Source organism: Balaenoptera musculus, chromosome 8, assembly GCF_009873245.2.
Source record: "Balaenoptera musculus isolate JJ_BM4_2016_0621 chromosome 8, mBalMus1.pri.v3, whole genome shotgun sequence".
NCBI lineage: Eukaryota > Metazoa > Chordata > Mammalia > Artiodactyla > Balaenopteridae > Balaenoptera > Balaenoptera musculus.
Window position 1 is genome coordinate 55,980,795 of NC_045792.1, and position 17,939 is coordinate 55,998,733.

At 49.9% G+C, this 17,939-nt stretch overlaps 1 protein-coding gene across 6 annotated transcripts in view; it reads left to right on the top strand.

Moving 5' to 3' along the window:
• ARRB1 (arrestin beta 1) overlaps window positions 1–17,939 on the top strand; it is a 79,329-nt gene that overhangs the window by 38,644 nt on the left and 22,746 nt on the right. For 5 of the 6 annotated variants that reach the window (XM_036860326.1, XM_036860324.1, XM_036860320.1 and 2 more), the window contains exons 2-3: window positions 13,832–13,862; window positions 15,605–15,665. In XM_036860326.1, the coding sequence (XP_036716221.1) occupies window positions 13,832–13,862; window positions 15,605–15,665 (92 nt within the window). Of the gene's footprint in view, window positions 1–5,624; window positions 5,651–13,831; window positions 13,863–15,604; window positions 15,666–17,939 lie in introns of those variants that run through there. The other variant, XM_036860321.1, reaches the window with a different exon arrangement.

The following is a 17,939-nucleotide window of genomic DNA, read 5'->3' on the forward strand; positions in this document are numbered from 1 at the left end:
GTTTACGTGGTGTGTGTATGGTGTACGTCGGGGGAGCTGTAGGTGAGATGTGTGTGGGGTGTGTGATGCAGGTGTGCGCATGGAGTGTGCTTAGTATTTGTGTGTGTGGTCTGTGTATGTGGTGTGTATAAGTGTAAGTGGTATATATGTGGTGTGAGATGTGAAGCATACGTGGTATGTGTGTGGTGCAAGTGTGCACGATGTGTGTGCTGTGGTATGTGGTGTGTTTTGTACATGTGTGGTGTGTGTTGTGCCTGTAGGTACATGTGTAGGGCGTGTAGGGTATGTGTGGTGTGTGTTGTGTGTGTGTGGTGTTTGTGGGTATGTGTCAGGTGTGTGTGTCTCTGTGTGTGTGCATGGTGTGTGTGTGTGTGTGAGGTGTGTAGAGTTTGTGACTGCATACAGCAGGCTGGTGCTGAGCCATTTGCCTGGGCTGGAAACTTAGAAGCATCCACCAGGCTTCCGAATTTCCCTTCTCTATTTAGGGTCACATCCAATCGTCCACTGGTAACAGCTGGCTATCCAGAAAAAAAAGGGGGGGTGGGGTTGTAGTATTTGCCGATTTCTGTGGTGTAAATTCTTCCACCGAGGATTTCACCCTACTAACGTCATGTCATTGAACATGGAGTTGGGAAGAGATGCACAGTAGGGCACCATCTTTATAGTGAAATTTAGTAAAAAAATAGTAAGTGGTAAGTTTTGAGTATGTATTCCCTTTGTTTGTTTTTCTTAAATGAGTGTTGATAGTTTTTTTAAAATAAATTTATTTATTTATTTTATTTTTGACTGCGTTGGGTCTTCGTTGCTGCGCATGGGCTTTCTCTAGTTGTGGCGAGCGGGGGCTACTCTTTGTTGCGGTGCATGGGCTTCTCATTGCGGTGGCTTCTCTTGTTGCGGAGCATGGGCTGTAGGCACATGGGCTTCAGTAGTTGTGGTGCAGGGCTCAGTAGTTGTGGCTTGCGGGCTCAGTAGTTGTGGCTCCTGGGCTTAGTTGCTCTGCAGCATGTGGGATCTTCCTGGACCAGGGCTCAAACCCATGTCCCCTGCATTGGCAGGCGGGTTCTTAACCACTGCACCACCAGGGAAGCCCTCCCTTTGTTTTTATTTTTTTACTTTTAAAAAAATTTTATTTATTTATTTATTTATTTATTTATTTTTGGCTGCGTTGGGTCTTTTTTGCTGCATGAGGGCTTTCTCTAGTTGCGGCGAGTGGTGGCTACTCTTCATTGCAGTGGCCTCTTGTTGCAGAGCACGGGCTCTAGGTGTGTGGGCTTCAGTAGTTGTGGCACTAGGGCTCAGTAGTTGTGGCTCGCAGGCTCTAGAGCACAGGCTCAGTAGTTGCGGCGCATGGGCTTAGTTGCTCTTCGGCATGTGGGATCTTCCCGGACCAGGGCTCAAACCCGCGTCCCCTGCATTGGCAGGCAAATTCTCAACCACTGCATCACCAGGGAAGTCCCCCTCCCTTTGTTTTTAATATAATTTATTTAATTGTGATTTTGGATCAGGATTTCTCACCATCAGCACTGTTAACATTTGGGCTCGAGTTTTTTTGTTGGGAGCAGGGAGGGGGCTGGCCTACACATTGTGCAGGCAGCACCCGTGACCTCCGCCCACTAGATGCCAGTAGCAGCCCTCCCCCAAGTCGTGATCACCCAAATGTCTCTAGACATTGCCAAATGTCCCCCAGGGGGCTGATTTACCCCAGTAGACAGCCATTTCACCCCCAGTAGAGAGCCATTGGCAATGGCTGTGTTTAACAACTAGCTCACAAAATTCCTACAAGTGTGACAGTCGGCTCTATGAGCCTGTACAAGCCAGTTCCAGCACATCGTGGGCACTGTATCTAGCTAAATATAAGACATGGGTTTTTCTCCCCAAAATTCTTTCTCAAGAAAGAGCCACTACCCTAGGCCATACCTTTCAATCTGGACAGAGCTCCTGACCACAGAAGGCTCTCAGCCCCTGACTGGTCCCCAGAGTGGTTGAAGCAAAGTTGGAGATGCACTGCCCTACTGATCTGTTCTGATATTTTATGAAATGTGACAATGGAGAAAAAAGTAACACTTCTGAATTAATATCTTATTTTATTATATGTTCTTCTGTATCCCTAAAAGTTTATACGTGCAAATTGGCAAAAACAAAAACAAAAAAACCATACACACAGACACACACACACACATACACACACACACACACACACACACACACAAGCAAGTAAAACTTTAAATAAAGTCTTCCCACTGGGAAAACCATGGCTGCCGCGTGTCTGGGGCTGCCCTGTGTGTAACGTGCTCCTGCTGAGGCTGCACACACCCGTGTCTTATCCTGGCGGCCAGGCGGCCCGCCTCTGATTCGCCTCTTGGCCCAGGTCCTATTTTTCCCCATCTTCAAGCTCAGGGTTTGGCCCTTGTTTATTCATTTATTTATTCATTCGAAATATTTACTAAGCACCCACTATATACCAAGGAAGATGACTGAAGGAAGACAGGGTTCCTGCTCTCTGGAGCTTGTCAGTATTTCACTCCACGCCATCCACTGGGGAGCAGAGATGTGCAGGCTCGTGTGGATGCTGAGGGGACATGGGGCAGGATAGAGGCGAGGAAGGGAGAAGTGCATGTGTGGGTGGCTATTGTGTGCCTGAAGCTGAGCTGGGCACATAATACATCGTATCATCCCACCCTCCTGCTGTGCTTCTGAGGGAGGGTTTTGTTTATTTGTGGAGTATCTCTCTCTCTCCCTGCTCCAGAGTGCAGGTGTCCTGGTGACAGGGCACAGGGGCCTCTATCTTCTGGAGGTAAGAACAGTGTCAAGCCCAGAGATTGGAAAAAAAGGAAGAAAAGCAAGGAGGGGAGTAGCAAAGATGGATGGAGAGAGGGAAGGAGGAAGGGGTCAGGGCAAGGACACTTTAAGCTGAAGCAGTCAGGGAAGGCTTCTTGGATGAGGTGACATTGGGAAGGAAGGATGGGAGGGATTGCAGTGGGAGAACCGATAGACATCTCCCTGGAGATTTCTGGAATGTGAGGGTCTAAACTAGGAAGAGAATATCATAAACTGGTGTTTTCTACCCAAGACTGAGAGAGAGACAGACAGCTAAAAAACTTGTTTGTCTCCAGTGGAGTTAATATAACCATCCCCTCCCACCTGAGGGACAGCTGGGCAAGAACTCTCCCCTGGGCGCTGGAGGGAAGGCAGAGTGTTGGCTCAGGGAATGAGGATAATAGCAATAATAATTACAGTACCAATGATGTCTGCTTCCCTCTATCATTCCCTACTAGGTACCAAGCCTTTATATATGCCTTCACCTATGGGGTAGATATCAACCCCACTTTCCAGATGATGGAAAGTATGCCTCAGAGAGGAAGCAAAACTCAAGGTCACACAGGACTCAGGCGGGGTCTGCTTGCTTCAGCGTCTGCACTGTTTCCTCTGCCAGCACCCTTCCCTTCCTGCCTCTCAACCCTCGAGAAGGCTGGAGAGCATTCAGGTGCAGTCTGTGGGCTCTTTGGGATCCAGCTGCCAGCCTGCTTGGTGAAATTATTAGCTTTCGATTTCAGATGTCCAGTTTCGTGGGTTACTAGAAAATGGGCCAGGCTCCTTTAAGAAACTCTCCCCTCTGTCCATGGCCACCTGGTGGCTCCCCTCCTCCCTCACTCTGCACCCCCTGGAAATCTTCACATATATGGATCATGGCTAGAAAAGTGAACACATGAATGTGGACAAGAGGCTGGAGCAATTGCTGTCTGCCTAGACGCCTGTGAGGAGTCTGGAGCCCTGGAGCTTGCTTGACTTGGCCAGACCCCCATCCACCACCCCTCACCCCTCAGGCCTGTGCCCAAGGAAGCCGTGCAGGATTCTGAGCAGGGGTGTGACAGGAGCACCAGAAGCCTGGGGCTCTCCTCCCAGTCTGTGACTGGACACACCCCAGAGTCTCTCTGGGCCTTAGTTTCCTGGCCCGGGTGCAAGATTCTTCTCTCCCTTGGGTGTTGATTTCTCTGTCTGGGAAATAAAGCAGGCTGCACTGTGATCCCTCATGCTCCCCAAATCTGTGAAACAGGGGTGACATCTCCTGTCTTCTTGCCTCCTCCCCCTGTCCTGGGCTGTCCCGAGAAGCAGGTGCACTAATGGTGGGTAAACAGGCAGGCAATGTTCTGACACAGGGAGGGCTGTTCAGTTCTGGCAGAGCAGACAAGCCTGCACACAAATAACTCTGCTACCAGGGAGAGTGTGATAAGGGCTCTAGAAACCTCTTTGCTGCCACAGCTACCTGCTCCTCACACCTCCCGGCTCCCTGATGGCTGTTCTCACACCCAGGAAAGTGGGTCAGAATGTAGGGCGGGTGTACCTGAGGGTGAATGCCCCCTTGCAGGTCCCCACCCTACCCAGCTGAGCTATGACTGCTATCAGGGGCAGGGATGGGGGAAAGGTATGGGGTGACAGCATCTCTGTGTCCAAGGTACAGTCCTGGCCATTCTCCTTCCCCCTAAGTGCCTATGGCTCCCCATTGCCTTCTGGATATGGTCTGAGGTCCTTAGTCTGGCATTTGAGACCCTTTATACCTAGCCCAGGGCCTGGGGCATGGAGGTGCTCCGTGACTATCAGGGAAGTGAGTGGACCTTCTCTGGCCCATCCTCCTCCCTGGTGCTCCTCCCAGGCACTTGGGACATACTGCAGATTGCCGACTGTCTCCCAAACGCACAGTGGACTCAGTTGTGAGGCCCCCACCTGCAGTGCTGTCACCCCTTCCACACCTCTGTGTGTTCTTCAAGATCCCCCTCGTTGCTACTTCCTCCCTTGAAGCCTTTCCTGACCCCCTCAGACAGAACCACACAATCCTACCTGTAAGGTAGTATTGTGAGTGGTGAAAAGTGTCATCCCTGCAGCTAGACTGCCTGGGTTCCAATATCAAGCTGTGCACCTTACTAGCTGTGTGACCTTGGGCAAATGACTTAGACTCTCTGTGCCTCAGTTTCCTCATCTGAGAAAGTGGGATAGTAGTACCTCCTCGTATGTTGTTGGAGGAACAAATGACACAATATTTATCAAAAACAAATATTTATGGCACACTTAGAGCAGTAACTGGCACCTGGTTTCTCTCCTGGATGAGTTTTCTGTTGTTGATTGAGCTTAACATCTGAAGGTCTCCCCACATTCACTGTATTCATAGCATTTTTATCTAACATGAATTTTCTGATGCTCACAAAGGATTGAATTGTTGCCAGTGCTCTCTCAACTCACTGGTAGTGAATCTGCATTTGTGGATAAGCTCTACAAGATGAGTTTTCTGATGCTGAGTAAGACATGTTTGGCTAAATGATTTCCCATAGGCGGCCCATTCATGGGCTTCCTCTCCTGTATGAGTTTTCTGATGCTGGCTTTGAGACTTTGATTAAGTTATTCAGGGTCTCTGAATCTCAGGTTCCTCCTTTGAAAAATGGGAATGTTTAGATGGCATAATATACTATCTTAATGTGTGTGAAGTTCTTAGCACAGCACCTGGATTATAGGGAAAGCTTAACGCACGGTGACTGACGTGGTTGGTGGGTTTATCTCACTTGGCTATACTGTGTTTTTTTGTCAGCAGGAACTATGAATTATTCATCTTAGTGCCCGCAGAGCCTGGCAGTGGTAGGAGTGTGTGAATGTTTACTCGGTAAGTGAATGATAAATGGGAGAGTCATTGGTCAAAGCTGAGCAGAGGCCCGTGTGGGTGTATCAGTTGTATACCTGGCTCAGCCTGATGGTGGCTGGGACCCCGCCCCTATGAAGTATTTTCTAAGCCCAGTGCCTATTGATCCTGACAGCTGAAGAGAAGCATAGATAGAAGAAGAAATCCCTGGAGTCCACTCACCCAGAGCAAAGGACCATCCCCACCATCTTTTTAAACTTCATCCATCCTCACTATTGACTAATTCTCTCTTAGGGCATTCATTCAACAGCATTCCACCTGTTTTTATTTACTGAGCACCTACTGTGGCCCAGGCACCGTGCTGTGCCCCAGGGATCCAGTGTTAAAAATACAAATAAGATCTCTACTCTCATATAAGTTATGAAAGAGAAGCAGAGAGTGAGTAAACAGACTTTTACAAAGTGTGGTAAATGTTGTGACGGAGACACACTGGGTGTGGGAGTTGGGGGGCATCTAATCCAGACTTGGGGGGAGTCAGGGAAAGCTTCCTGGAGAAAGAGAGTGCTAAGCAGAAGACCCAGCACGCAGTTCTAGCAGTTGACACAGCAGGCTTGGGGAAGGGTCTGAGGAATCACAGAGACGTAGACTCTGGATTGTAAAATTGCAGTATCAGAGATTCTAGCATCAAAGGATCCGAATGATAGGATCCATATTTTCTCTACTGTGCTTACAATATTTTTTTCACTAAGACTTGAGACATACCTTGTTAGGGAAGCCCTGGCGTCTTTATGAAGTAATTTGTGCTCATTGTACAACATGGAAAAATAAGGGCTATAAAGGAATGAATGGGTGGGTGGACGGAGTTTCCTTCAACCCCTGTTAACATTTAGGCACATTTCCTTTCCTTTCTTTCATTTTTTGGGGTTGTTTTTAGTTTTAGTTTTTAAAACTGAGATATCATTTACATACCATAATATTAGCAGTTTTAGTGTTTTTTAGTATTTTCACAAGGTTGTATAACCATCACCACTATCTAATTCCAGAATATTTTCATCACCCCATTAGCAATCACTTCCCATTTCCCCCTCCCACCAGCCCCTGGCAACCACTGATCTGCTTTCTGTTTCTATGAAGTTGCCTATTCTGGACATTTCATATAAATGGAATCACACAATATATGGCTCTTTGTGTCCAGCTTCTTTCACTTAATATAGTACTTTCAAGGTTCATCCATGTTGTAGCATGAATCAGTGCTTCATCACTTTTTATGGTTGAATAATATTCCATTGAATGTATATGCCACATTTAAAAAAATACATTCATCAATTGATGGACATTTTTTTCACTTTTTGTGACTGTTATGAATAATGCCACTATGAACATTTATGTACAAGTTTTTGTGTGGACATCGTTTTCAGTTCTCTTGGGTATCTACCTAGGAATGGAATTGCTGGGTCATATGTTAACTCTATGTTTGATGTTTAGAGGGACTGCCAGACTGTTTGCCAAAGTGACTGCACTGCTTTACATTACCACCAGCAATGTATGAGGGTTCCTGTTTCTCCACATCCTTGATAACACTTGTTATTGTTCTTCTTTTTCTTTTTTAATTTTATTTACTTATTTTTTTATTTTTGGCTGCGTGGGATCTTCGTTGCTGCGCACGGGCTTTCTCTAGTTGCGACCAATGGGGGCTACTCTTCATTGCGGCGCGCGGGCTTCTCATTGCGGTGGCTTCTCTTGTTGCGGAGCACGGGCTCTAGGCGCGCGGGCTTCAGTAGTTGTGGCACATGGGCTCTAGTTGTGGCTCGCGGGCTCGCGCAGTAGTTGTGGTGCACGGGCTTATTTGCTCAGCGGCATGTGGGATCTTCCTGGATGAGGGCTCGAACCCGTGTCCCCTGCATTGGCAGGCAGATTCTTAACCACTGCACCACCAGGGAAGTCCCTGTCCTTCTTTTTCGCTGAGCTATCCTAGTGGGTGTGAAATATCTCACTGTGGCTCCCCCTGCCCTGCCACATCAATCGGCTTGTGGGATCTTAGTTCCCAGACCAGGGATTGAACCCAGGCCCTTGGCAGTAAAAGCAGAGTCCTAAACCACTGGACGGCGAGGGAATTCCCCTCATTGTGGCTTTAATTTGCATTTCCCCCATGACTAGTGATCTTTTCATGTGCTTATTGGCCACTTGTATATCTTCTTTGAAGAAATGGCTATTCAAATTCATTGCTTGTTTTTAATTGAGTTATTTGCCTGTTTGTTGTTGAATCGTAATAGGGTCTTTATATATCCTGGATACTAGGCTCTTATTAGATACATGATTTGAAAATATTTGCTCCATTTTGTGGATTGTCTTTTTACTTTCTTGATAGTGACTTTTTATTTATTTATTTATTTATTTATTTATTTATTTATTTACTTTTGGCTCTGTTGGGTCTTCGTTTCTGTGCGAGGGCTTTCTCTAATTGTGACAAGCAGGGGCCACTCTTCATCGCGGTGCACGGGCCTCTCACTATCGCGGCCTCTCTTGTTGCGGAGCACAGGCTCCAGACACGCAGGCTCAGTAATTGTGGCTCACGGGCCCAGCTGCTCCGCAGCATGTGGGATCTTCCCAGACCAGGGCTCGAACCTGTGTCCCCTGCATTGGCAGGCAGATTCTCAACCACTGCGCCACCAGGGAAGCCCGATAGTGACTTTTGAACCTCCAAAGTTTTTAATTTTGATAAAGTGCAATTTATCTACTTTTTCCTTTAGTTGCCTGTGCTTTTGGTGTCATATCTAAGAAACCATTGCCTTATCCAAGGTCATGTAGATTCACACTTATGTTTTCTTCTAAGAGTTTTATAGTTGTAGCTCTTACATTTAGATCTTTGGTACATTTTGAGTTAATTTTTGTATATGGTGTGAGGTGGAGGGGGTCTGACTTCATTCTTTTGCATATGGATATCCAGTTGTCCAAGATTCATTTGCTGAAAAGACTATTTCCAAAGACTTGTCTTGGTTCCCTTGTTAAAAATCAATTGACCGTAAATATATGGGTTTATTTCTGGACTCTCAATTTTGTTCCATTGATCTCTATGTCTATCTTTATGCCAGGATCACACATTCTTGATTACTGTAGCTTTGTAGTAAGTTTTGAATTTGGGAAGTCTGAGTCCTCCAACTTTGTTCTTTTTTTTTTTTTTTCAAGATTGTTTTGGCTATTACACTTCCATATGAATTTTATGATTAGCCTGTCAATTAATGCAAAAAATCCAGCTGGGGTTTTTGATAGGGATTGCATTGAATTCATAGATCAGTTTGAGGAGTATTGCCATATTAACAACCTTGTCTTCTCCTTCTTTCTTTTGGGTATTTATTGAGTATAAAGTTGAGCTTATGCCAAACATACTGTTTTGATTCCTGATTTATTCTGCTTAATATTCTATCATAGGCATTTCCCTGTGTTATGAAAGATGCAAACATAATTTCAATGCTATGTAGTATTATTCCATTGTTTGGCTGTACTATACAAAATTATAAACTCTTGGTTGTTGGATAATCTATCTAGGAAGGTACTTTTTTCTGGGTCCCTCATGATATAGGCCTCTCCCTATAGGCACAAAGGGACATTGGGAGGACTGGTGGCACACAGAAAAGCAGCAGAATCAGAAAATAGGATCCAACAGGCTGCACAGACACTGATACAGCATGTTTGTTTTAGGCATGTTCTCTAGAACACTGGACTTGAAACAGTTAAAAATTTGCAGCATGATATTCATTTTACATTGTAACTCAGTTCATCTGAAATGAAATTTTACTAAATAATATTTACTTTTCCTGTTAGCCAGGAGAAGCTGGTCTGCTGCAGTTACAAACAACCCCCAAATCTCAGTGGCTCAAGAGCTTTCTTTCTCTCTCATGCTACATGTGTATCATCTAGCAGGAGAGCCCTGGGATTTCGGTCTCTGAAGGCTTTCCCATCCAGATCATTGCTGATTTCAGTGATAGAGGAAAGAGGGTGTGGTAGGCAGAAGAATGCCCCCCCCCCAACAATGTCTACATCTTAATCCTTGGAACCTTTGAATATGTTATATCACATGGCAAAGGGGAATTATAGTTGCAGATGGAATTAAGTTTCCTAAAATCCGTTGATCTTAAAATAGGGAGCTACATGTATTCATAAAGGTCTTTAAAAGTGAAAGAGGGAGGCAGAAGAGGAGGTCGGAGCGATGCAATGTGATAAGAACCCAACCTGCTGTTGCTGGCTTTGAAGATGGAGGAAGAGGCCTTGAGACATGGAATGTGGGTGGAAGGGGCAAGGAAACAGATTTACCCCTAGAGCCTCTGGAAAGGAACGCAGCCCTGCTAACATCTTGATTTTAACCTACTGAGGTACATTTTGAACTTCTGAACTACAGAACTGCCAGATAATACATTTATGTTGTTTTAAGCCACTAAGTTTGTGACCCTTTGTTATAGCCTCCATTAGAAGACTAATATAAACAGCATGGGGAATCATGCAACAGCCCTTAAATGCTTCTGCCCGGAAGTGACATATGGCACTTCTACTCATGTTTCCTTGGCCAGAGCAAGCTGCATGGGCACGACTAACTTCATAGGACTGGAGAAATTTGATCCACCCATATGCCCAGCCTTAGAGGGCAACAGAATATTGGTAAATATAGTAGTATCTACTATACCTTTGCCATCTGCACCTGATGCTTGTATCTTTCATTCTATTCCATTAAAAAACAACAACAACAAAGTGCTGGTGGCAACTCTGTAAGTTGATTTCATTGTCAACTAATGGGTTGTGACCCCTGGGTTGAAAAACACTGCTCTACAGACCCTCCTCTGCCCATGCCTGATGGACCACATGACACACCCTAAGCCTAGCTGATTGGCCCAGGCATCAGACACCTGACCAAAACTGACCAATGAAATTCCTCTCCTGGGGATTTGGAATTGGGCCATTCAGCCAGTTAACCGTGGGAAGCTGAGCAGAGGCAGAGTAGAAATAGGGTCGGAGTGAGAGCCACATGCAAGCCAAAATGATGGAGGGGCAGAAAAGCCCTGAGTAAGCAGAGAGTTGGTCCACAGAGACAATGTAGCAGCCGCACAGAGAGCAGTGCAGCCGGGAGAACATGCAGCCCCAGGGAGAGAGGTGGAGAGAGAGAGCAGCCGCCTGAGAGGCTGATGGCTTCCCCGTTCCTGGCTCCAGCCCCCGTGCGTCCTGCCTGCATATCCTTCCCGTGAGATTTTTGCCTCCTTATCATACCCTCTCCTTTTCTTGAGCTCTGCTAGGTGGGTTTCTGTTCCTTATCTCCAGAGAGTCTTAATCAGCTAGGACACCAGCGGTATTTCTTGCATGGGACCCAGCTTTGGCTCTGAGGATCAGGCTTATGGGGTACAAACGGGACTTGGGGATGAACTAAACCCAGCCATCCCACAGTCTGGAAGTTTGGCTTTTACCTCAGTTTTGTGTGTTTGTGCTTGCTCTTCAAAGTGGACAGGCAGAAGCCATCTCTGAGGTCCTGCACAGGTGGGGGTCCCGGTGAACTGGAAGCGCCCCTACAGGGGCCTTTTTTCTGACAGCATTGTGGTCAGGAAGCCAGTGGAGTTGTTTCAAGGACCGTTTGGCTGTGGGACAGAGTGGAAAGGACATGGACTCTGGAGACAGGCAGCCATAATTCACCTCTTTGAGCCTCAGTTTTCTCATCTCTGAAATGGGATCGTGGAAGGATCAACAACAGTGTTCTGGGAAAAATACTGAGACATGCTGAGGGCGTACAAGCCTGGAGGGCGCCGGCAGCTGTTGTTGTTGTCTGAGGAAGCCATCAGTGTCCAGCTTCCCGAGGAGGTGGCCCGGCGGCTGGTTGAGTTAGCAGCGGGCCATCTCCCACTGCTGGGCTGGTCGTGCTTCCTGCCCCTCGTCACGCTTACTCTCCTTCTCGCTCCTTCCTCACCCTTTCATTTCTTCCCCCAACTCCTGTCCTCATTTCCCCTCTTTTCTGTTATTCCTGACGTTGATGAAAACACCTGCTTTAGGAAAGCAGCAGGGTTGGACAGAAAATAACCAGCCTCTGGAGGCAGACGGACAGAACTGGGTCTGAATTCTGACTTATTAGCCCCTTGCTTGCTGTATGTTTCTGGGAACGTTACTACATCTCTTTGAACCTCGAGTTCATTATCTGTAAAATGAGGGTTATAATGCTCATTTCACGGTGCTGTTATGAGAAATAATTATTTGGGCACTCAACAAATGCTAGTTCCTACTTTTTAAAAATGTTAGTTGCTTCTTACTTCCTTCCCTCCCTCCCTCTCTCTCTGACTATCACTACTCCCAGCTGGCCCCCCGCACCAGCTTCCTGTGGCCAGGGTGCCACTAGTCCCTCTCAGGGGTCACTGGGATGGCCTCAGGCATTTGTGGCCTCTCCTTTCCATCAGACCCGGGGCTCCTGAGGGGTGGACTGAGGTTTCTGGAAGCAGCTGGGATCTCTGTGGCCTGTCACTTCTCTGGTCTCCTCTGCAGGTCCAGCCTTAGCTTGGGAGCTGCTAGTTCAAATTGTGTGATCTGCATTTTTTTCTCACTTTAGCAATTATTATACCCCAGCTGACTGTGGCATCTTCACACTCTAAACACTGATAAATATTTATGAGGAGGAGAAAAACCCAGAACTCCTAGGGGAGGTGGGGGAGGGATGTGCTAGGCTATTATTTGCCAGCCAAGCTCAGAACCATCAGTGGTCCCTTGGGCCCCAAAAGTAAGGGGTGGGAGTGATGGGGTGTGCTATGGAGGCAGCACAGAGCCACCGCCCCACTCCCCTCCTGGGAGGACCTGCTGTCGCTGGGACACTGTGGGCCTCACCCCGCTTTGCCCTGGATGCCTGCTGGACCTCCTGCCCCTCCAGGATTTGGGCTGCCTGTATCGCTCTCCGCGCATGCAGGTCTGCTCTGTTGCTCTGTGTCTGCTCCATCTCTCTCTGTTTGTGACTGTCTCTCTCTCCCTCTCTTGTTTGTTTGTTTTATCATCTCTCATTCCATCCTTTATTGTCACATCTCCAGGGCCAGCATCCCTCTCCTCTCCCTCCCTCCCTACCCTCCCTCCTCCAATACCTTCTCTGCCTCTGGGTCTCCGTCTCTACCTTTCTTCTGTCCCTCCCAACATTGCTCTGAGCAGTTCTGGGGCTGGATGATGGGGAATAGGTGAGGGGCTTCAGGCTCCCAGACCAGCTGCAGGGAGACAGCAGGAGGAGCTGCTGGGGACCAGGGTGTGCTCTGGAAGGCAGAGGGAGCATTTTACGGGAGTCAGGGACCATGCCTCTGCCTGACCCCCCATCCGTGCTCTGCTGTGTGGCCATGGGCACATCCCCTCCCTTCCTGGCCTCAGTTTCTCAATTGATTCCTTCACTTATTCATTCATTCACCCTCTCAACTAATATTTATTAAGTGCTGGCTGCCTACCATTCATTAACACAGATTTGTTAAACACCTGCTAGATGTGCCGTCCTAGGTGCTTGGGACGCATCAGTGGACGAGAGAGACAAAGATCCCTGCCCTCGTGGAGATGACGTTAGCAGAGTAGACAGGCATAAATGTAATCCGAGAGTCAGTTATGTAGTGGGTTAGGAAGTGGTGAGTGCTGTGGAAAAAGGGAGAGTACAGTGAGAAGACTGGGAACGCTGGGTAGGCACAGGGTGAAGCTTCATCGTATAAAGCGGGCAAGCGGATCTGTGCGGGGAGAACGTCCCAGGGAAGGGACTGTTGAGGCGGGGACCACCCTGGTGTGTTGGAGGAAAGGCAAGCAGGCTTGCGGCTGGAGGATGGGGGAGAGTAGGGGGAGGTGAAGCTGGGAGGTAAAGGGGGAGAGCAAACCACACACACAAGGCCGTGCCTCTGCGTGAGCTGGGAGAACTTTGAGCAAATGAGTGGCAAGGTCTGACCTATCTTGGAAGACTCCCTCCGCCTGCTGGGTGAGGAACAGACTGAGGGGGCTGTCAAGGGAGCCCAGGGGAGCTATAAAGGCAAGCATGGCGTCTCAGGTGGGGGTGGCAGTGGAAGACAGTGAGATCTGATCATACCAGGCACTGTTCTGGCTCCCAGCGCTTGGATGGTGCCTGCAAATCACTCCAGGCCCCTTGTTCTGGTCCTGCCGAGGGATGGCCTGCAGGAGCCTACCCCTGGGCGGGATATGCTAACCTGGCCTTCCCGCTCTTTCTCTCCCCAGGGTGTTCAAGAAGGCGAGCCCCAATGGAAAGGTGAGTCTGTAGCAGCTGCACCCCGGCTCCTCTCTGTCCTCAAACTCTCATCCTCTCTTCGGGCATCTTTACTGCCGCGAAGGACCTGCACACCCTGTCTGAGGGAGAGACACAGCCCTGTCCTTCGGAGCTCTCAACTACAAGGAGAGGGGCCCTGTCAGCAAACTTTCTGTCTCAGGGGGGCAATACAACTCTCCTGGACTTTAGGGAGCCCCTGCCCGGGTGTGGGGAGGCACGGCCTATGACGGAGAGGCTGCACTGTAAGTGCAATAATTAGAGCAAGTGCCAAGGGCCTCAGGGGAGCTGAGTCCTCCGGCATGAGCGGCCCCTGGAGCCTCTCTACTGAACCCTGTTATCCGGGGCAGCTCCCAGTGCCTGCCCTGTTCTCTTTCTTAATACGGCCCCAGGCTCCATCCTGCTTTCCTCTCAGTTCAGCACAAATTACTGACATCACTCTATGTCAGGTATAGGCTGAGCCAGTGGGAATCGGGGTAGGGTGTACTGAGACAAATAAGGCACTGCCCATGCCCCTCACAGCCAGATGCGGGAGGTAGACACAAAAACTGGTAATTTCAATATAAAGTGGCAAGTATAGCTGCAGACCCAGCCTGGGTGGTCAGGGATGGCTTCCGTGAGGAAAGATGCATTCCCAGGCAAGGCAGGGTGGAAAAGGGCATGCAAGGCATGAACATAAGTTGTAGGGAGTCTGGGTGCCAAGAGGGAGGCAGAGGGAGCGGGAGCTGAGAGGGGGAGGTGGCCGGGCTTAGGAGCTTGGACTCCTGGCCTGGGCTGGCAGACGTGCACCCACGTCTCCCTTCTGAGCCCACAGCAGACATCACCAATCACTGTTCACCCTTTCCTGCTGAGCCCATATTCCATCTTGGATTCTTCTCAACCCAGGGCCCCAGGCAGCCCCTACCAATCAATCAGAGTTGGCATTTGGAATGAAACTCATTTGTCATTTTACCTCTGGGCACTGAGGAACCATTAGAGGGTTTCAGACCAGACTACCATGGTTAGATTTGCATTTTAAGATGACCAGTGTGGCTAAGGAGGGGAGAAAGGTCCGAAGAATGGGAGGCTCCAGGCAGCAGACCATCGAGGGGCTGGTGTGTAGTCCAGCCAAGGGTGGCTGTGAGGATGGAGAGATCTGATGGAGGGGGACTCGTCAGGATTTAGGGATTGTGGAGGAGTAGGAAGCAGCCAGGATGACACTCTGGATTCTAGCTCTGGGGTTCTTCCCTGAAGCCTGGTTACCGAGTGGGGCACTCAGTGCCTCGGAAAACAAGTCCTCCTTCGAGTGGATCTCTGCAGGCTGCACAGAGGCCGGGAGCAGTGGAAGGCACAGAGCTCGGTGTTCAGAGCGCCCTCTCGGCACCGCTGGCCCTGCTCTGGGTCCCCCCGTCCTCACAGAGATGCGCCCAGCACCCCCTCTCAGCAGACTCCTTTGCTGCTGCCACTCCACCCTCAGTGGTGCTTGGCATGAAGATCCCTGCAGGCCTCAGTGTCCTCATCTGCAAAATGGGAACAATAACAACTTCTTCACAGGGTTTTAGGATGAACGGGTGCTTTAAAAATTATACAAGGGCTTGTTAGTATTAGGACTGGGACTCAGGTCCAAGTCCAGTTAGGAGTTTGGTGAGGGCTAGGGTTGGGTCCAGGGGTTTCAGGGGCAGCTCCCAGGGTTTCCTCCAGGGCGGGGGCCCACAGCTGCTAACACCCTCTGTGCCTCTCCTCCCCAGCTCACCGTCTATCTGGGAAAGCGGGACTTTGTGGACCACATCGACCTCGTGGACCCCGTGGGTGAGTCCCTGGAGGCCAGAGAGGGAGGGGAGCGGGGAGGCAGGGCTGGCCTGGCTCCTTCCAGAGAAGAGCATGTTGAAGCTGCCCAGGAATAGCCTTCAGGTCTCCAGAGGGGCCTGGTGCCAAGAACAGGACGTGCGTTCAGTCAGCAGACGCGTACCAAGCAGCTACTTTCCTCTTCTACTGAGGGGCCTGTGAGAGGAAATTGTGGGAAGGATGGAGGTAAGAAGCAGGGCAGGTGTCCTGATGAGGAGGAGGAGGAGGAGGAGGAGGAGGAGGATGACAACAGCCACCACTTATCGTGAGCCGCCTTATGCACCCAACACTGAGGGTAACTACTGTTATTACCATCCCTGCTTTACCGAGGAGAACAGGGCACCGGGAGGTTACGTGACTTCCTCCAGGTCACAGAGCTAGTAGATCGAGGAGCCTGGATTCAAACCCAGGCAGTCTGGCTTCGCAGAACCTTTGTTCTGCTCCCTCCTAATGGCAAAGGGTGGGAGGTGGAAGGAAAACCTAGGGGCTTGTGAAATGGAGGCTGTCCTCGCTGACATGGGGTTCTTACCGGAGGTTGGGCTGTGGCTGAAGGCACCTTCCAAGGACTTTTTCTTGTTCAGGGTTTCTCAACCTCAGCACTCTTGACATTTTGGATTGGATAATTCTTTGCTGGCGGGGGCCATCCTCTCTGCTGAAGGATGCTTATCAGCCTTCCTGGCCTCTACCCTTTAGACACCAGCAGTCCCCCCATCCCAGTATGACAATCAAAAATGTTGTTAGACCTTGCGAATATCCCCTCGTGGGGCAGAATCACCCCCAGTTGGGATTCTAAGAACCAAAGCTCTCCTTAAGGAACCTCAATCTCATTGCCTCTTCCCACAGCTGTTTGAGGGAGGGAGGCCCAGGATGACCCCTATTTTACAAATGTGCACAGTGAGGCCCAGAGAGGTTACATGATTAAAGAGGGACTTGAACAAACCCGAGTGAGGCCAAAGAAGGTGACAGGTTGGGAGGATGGGCCCTGGAAACTGCATGAGGCCAAGTCCGGGTGAAGAAAGCAGGATGTGTTGCTTGGGGGAAAATTCACAGAGAACGTGGCCTGTCATCACATCCCTGCGGGCTTTGCTGGGGCCAAGAGGGCAGGTTCCAGAGCCCAGGTGGGAGCAGAGAGAGCAGAGTGGCAGGTTTCAGCTCGCTGAGAGGAAGGCCTTTGCGACGTTAGGGAAGGACACCTGGGGAGTCCCTGGGGTCCCTGAGCAGGCTGTGGGCTGGAGTCCAGCTCTACTCCAGGCCCCTCCCTTCCTGGCCTGGAGCACCACGACCCCACCCCACTTCTTCTCCCCAGCCCCGTCTGGTGTCCTCTGAAGCTCACTGCCCCCTCTGCCATTTCCATCTCCTCCCTGAACTTGGAGGCAGGGAGCAAGGATCCCTGTGTTCGCCTGTGGCCTGCTCCAAGGCAAAGTTTCCTACGGGCTGTCTGAGGCCAGGGCTGTTCACACCCCTTGGCCTTTAAGGATAGCAGCGGGGTCACGGGGACTGGGGAGAGGGGCAGGTGGGATCTGGCTCCCCTAACACACACAGGCACCCTGAGAACTGTTGGACAAGTGTTCCTAGAGCACCTGCTTCATGCCAAGCCCTGTGCTGGGCCCTGCAGATCCCAGAGAGTGCTGGGGCGTCGTCCAGAGTTGCTCAAATGACCCACAGTGAGAAAATCTTGTTCCCTCACAACGTTGAGCTGATTATGTCTTCCCGATGTTTAACTATACCCCTGGTTACCCTGCAAACTCAGGGGCAAGTCCGAGCCCCCTGACCTCACAGACGGGACGTTTAAGGTCAAGCCCGGCCCTCCTTCCTCCTACGCCTCCGGGATCTGCTCTCCCAAGCCTCAGAGCCATGCTCTTCCCACTGCCCACCTTGGGCTGTCCCTTGGTCACCTAAATGATGACCTTTACTTGCCCTTAAGACCTGGCTCCCGCTCCGCCTCCCCCAGGGAGCGTTCCCTGACACCCCTGGTTCGGGGAGTGCCCTTGCTGGGATGCCCTCTGCATTGAATTTCCACTCAGCCCCTGGTGCCCAGGCCTAGAGGAAACCTCACGGTAAAAGGAGGGAAGATGCACGTCAGGCTCTGGGCATGGGGTGGGCACCCCCTGACCAGCTGTCCCTTGGACCTGCCCAGCACCGGGAGAGGACCAGGAGCCCTCCGGGCACTCACTTTCTAATGTGGCCTCTGAGGGGTCAGCTCTGGGGGTCAGTGTGGGGTGGGGGTGGGGGCTGTGG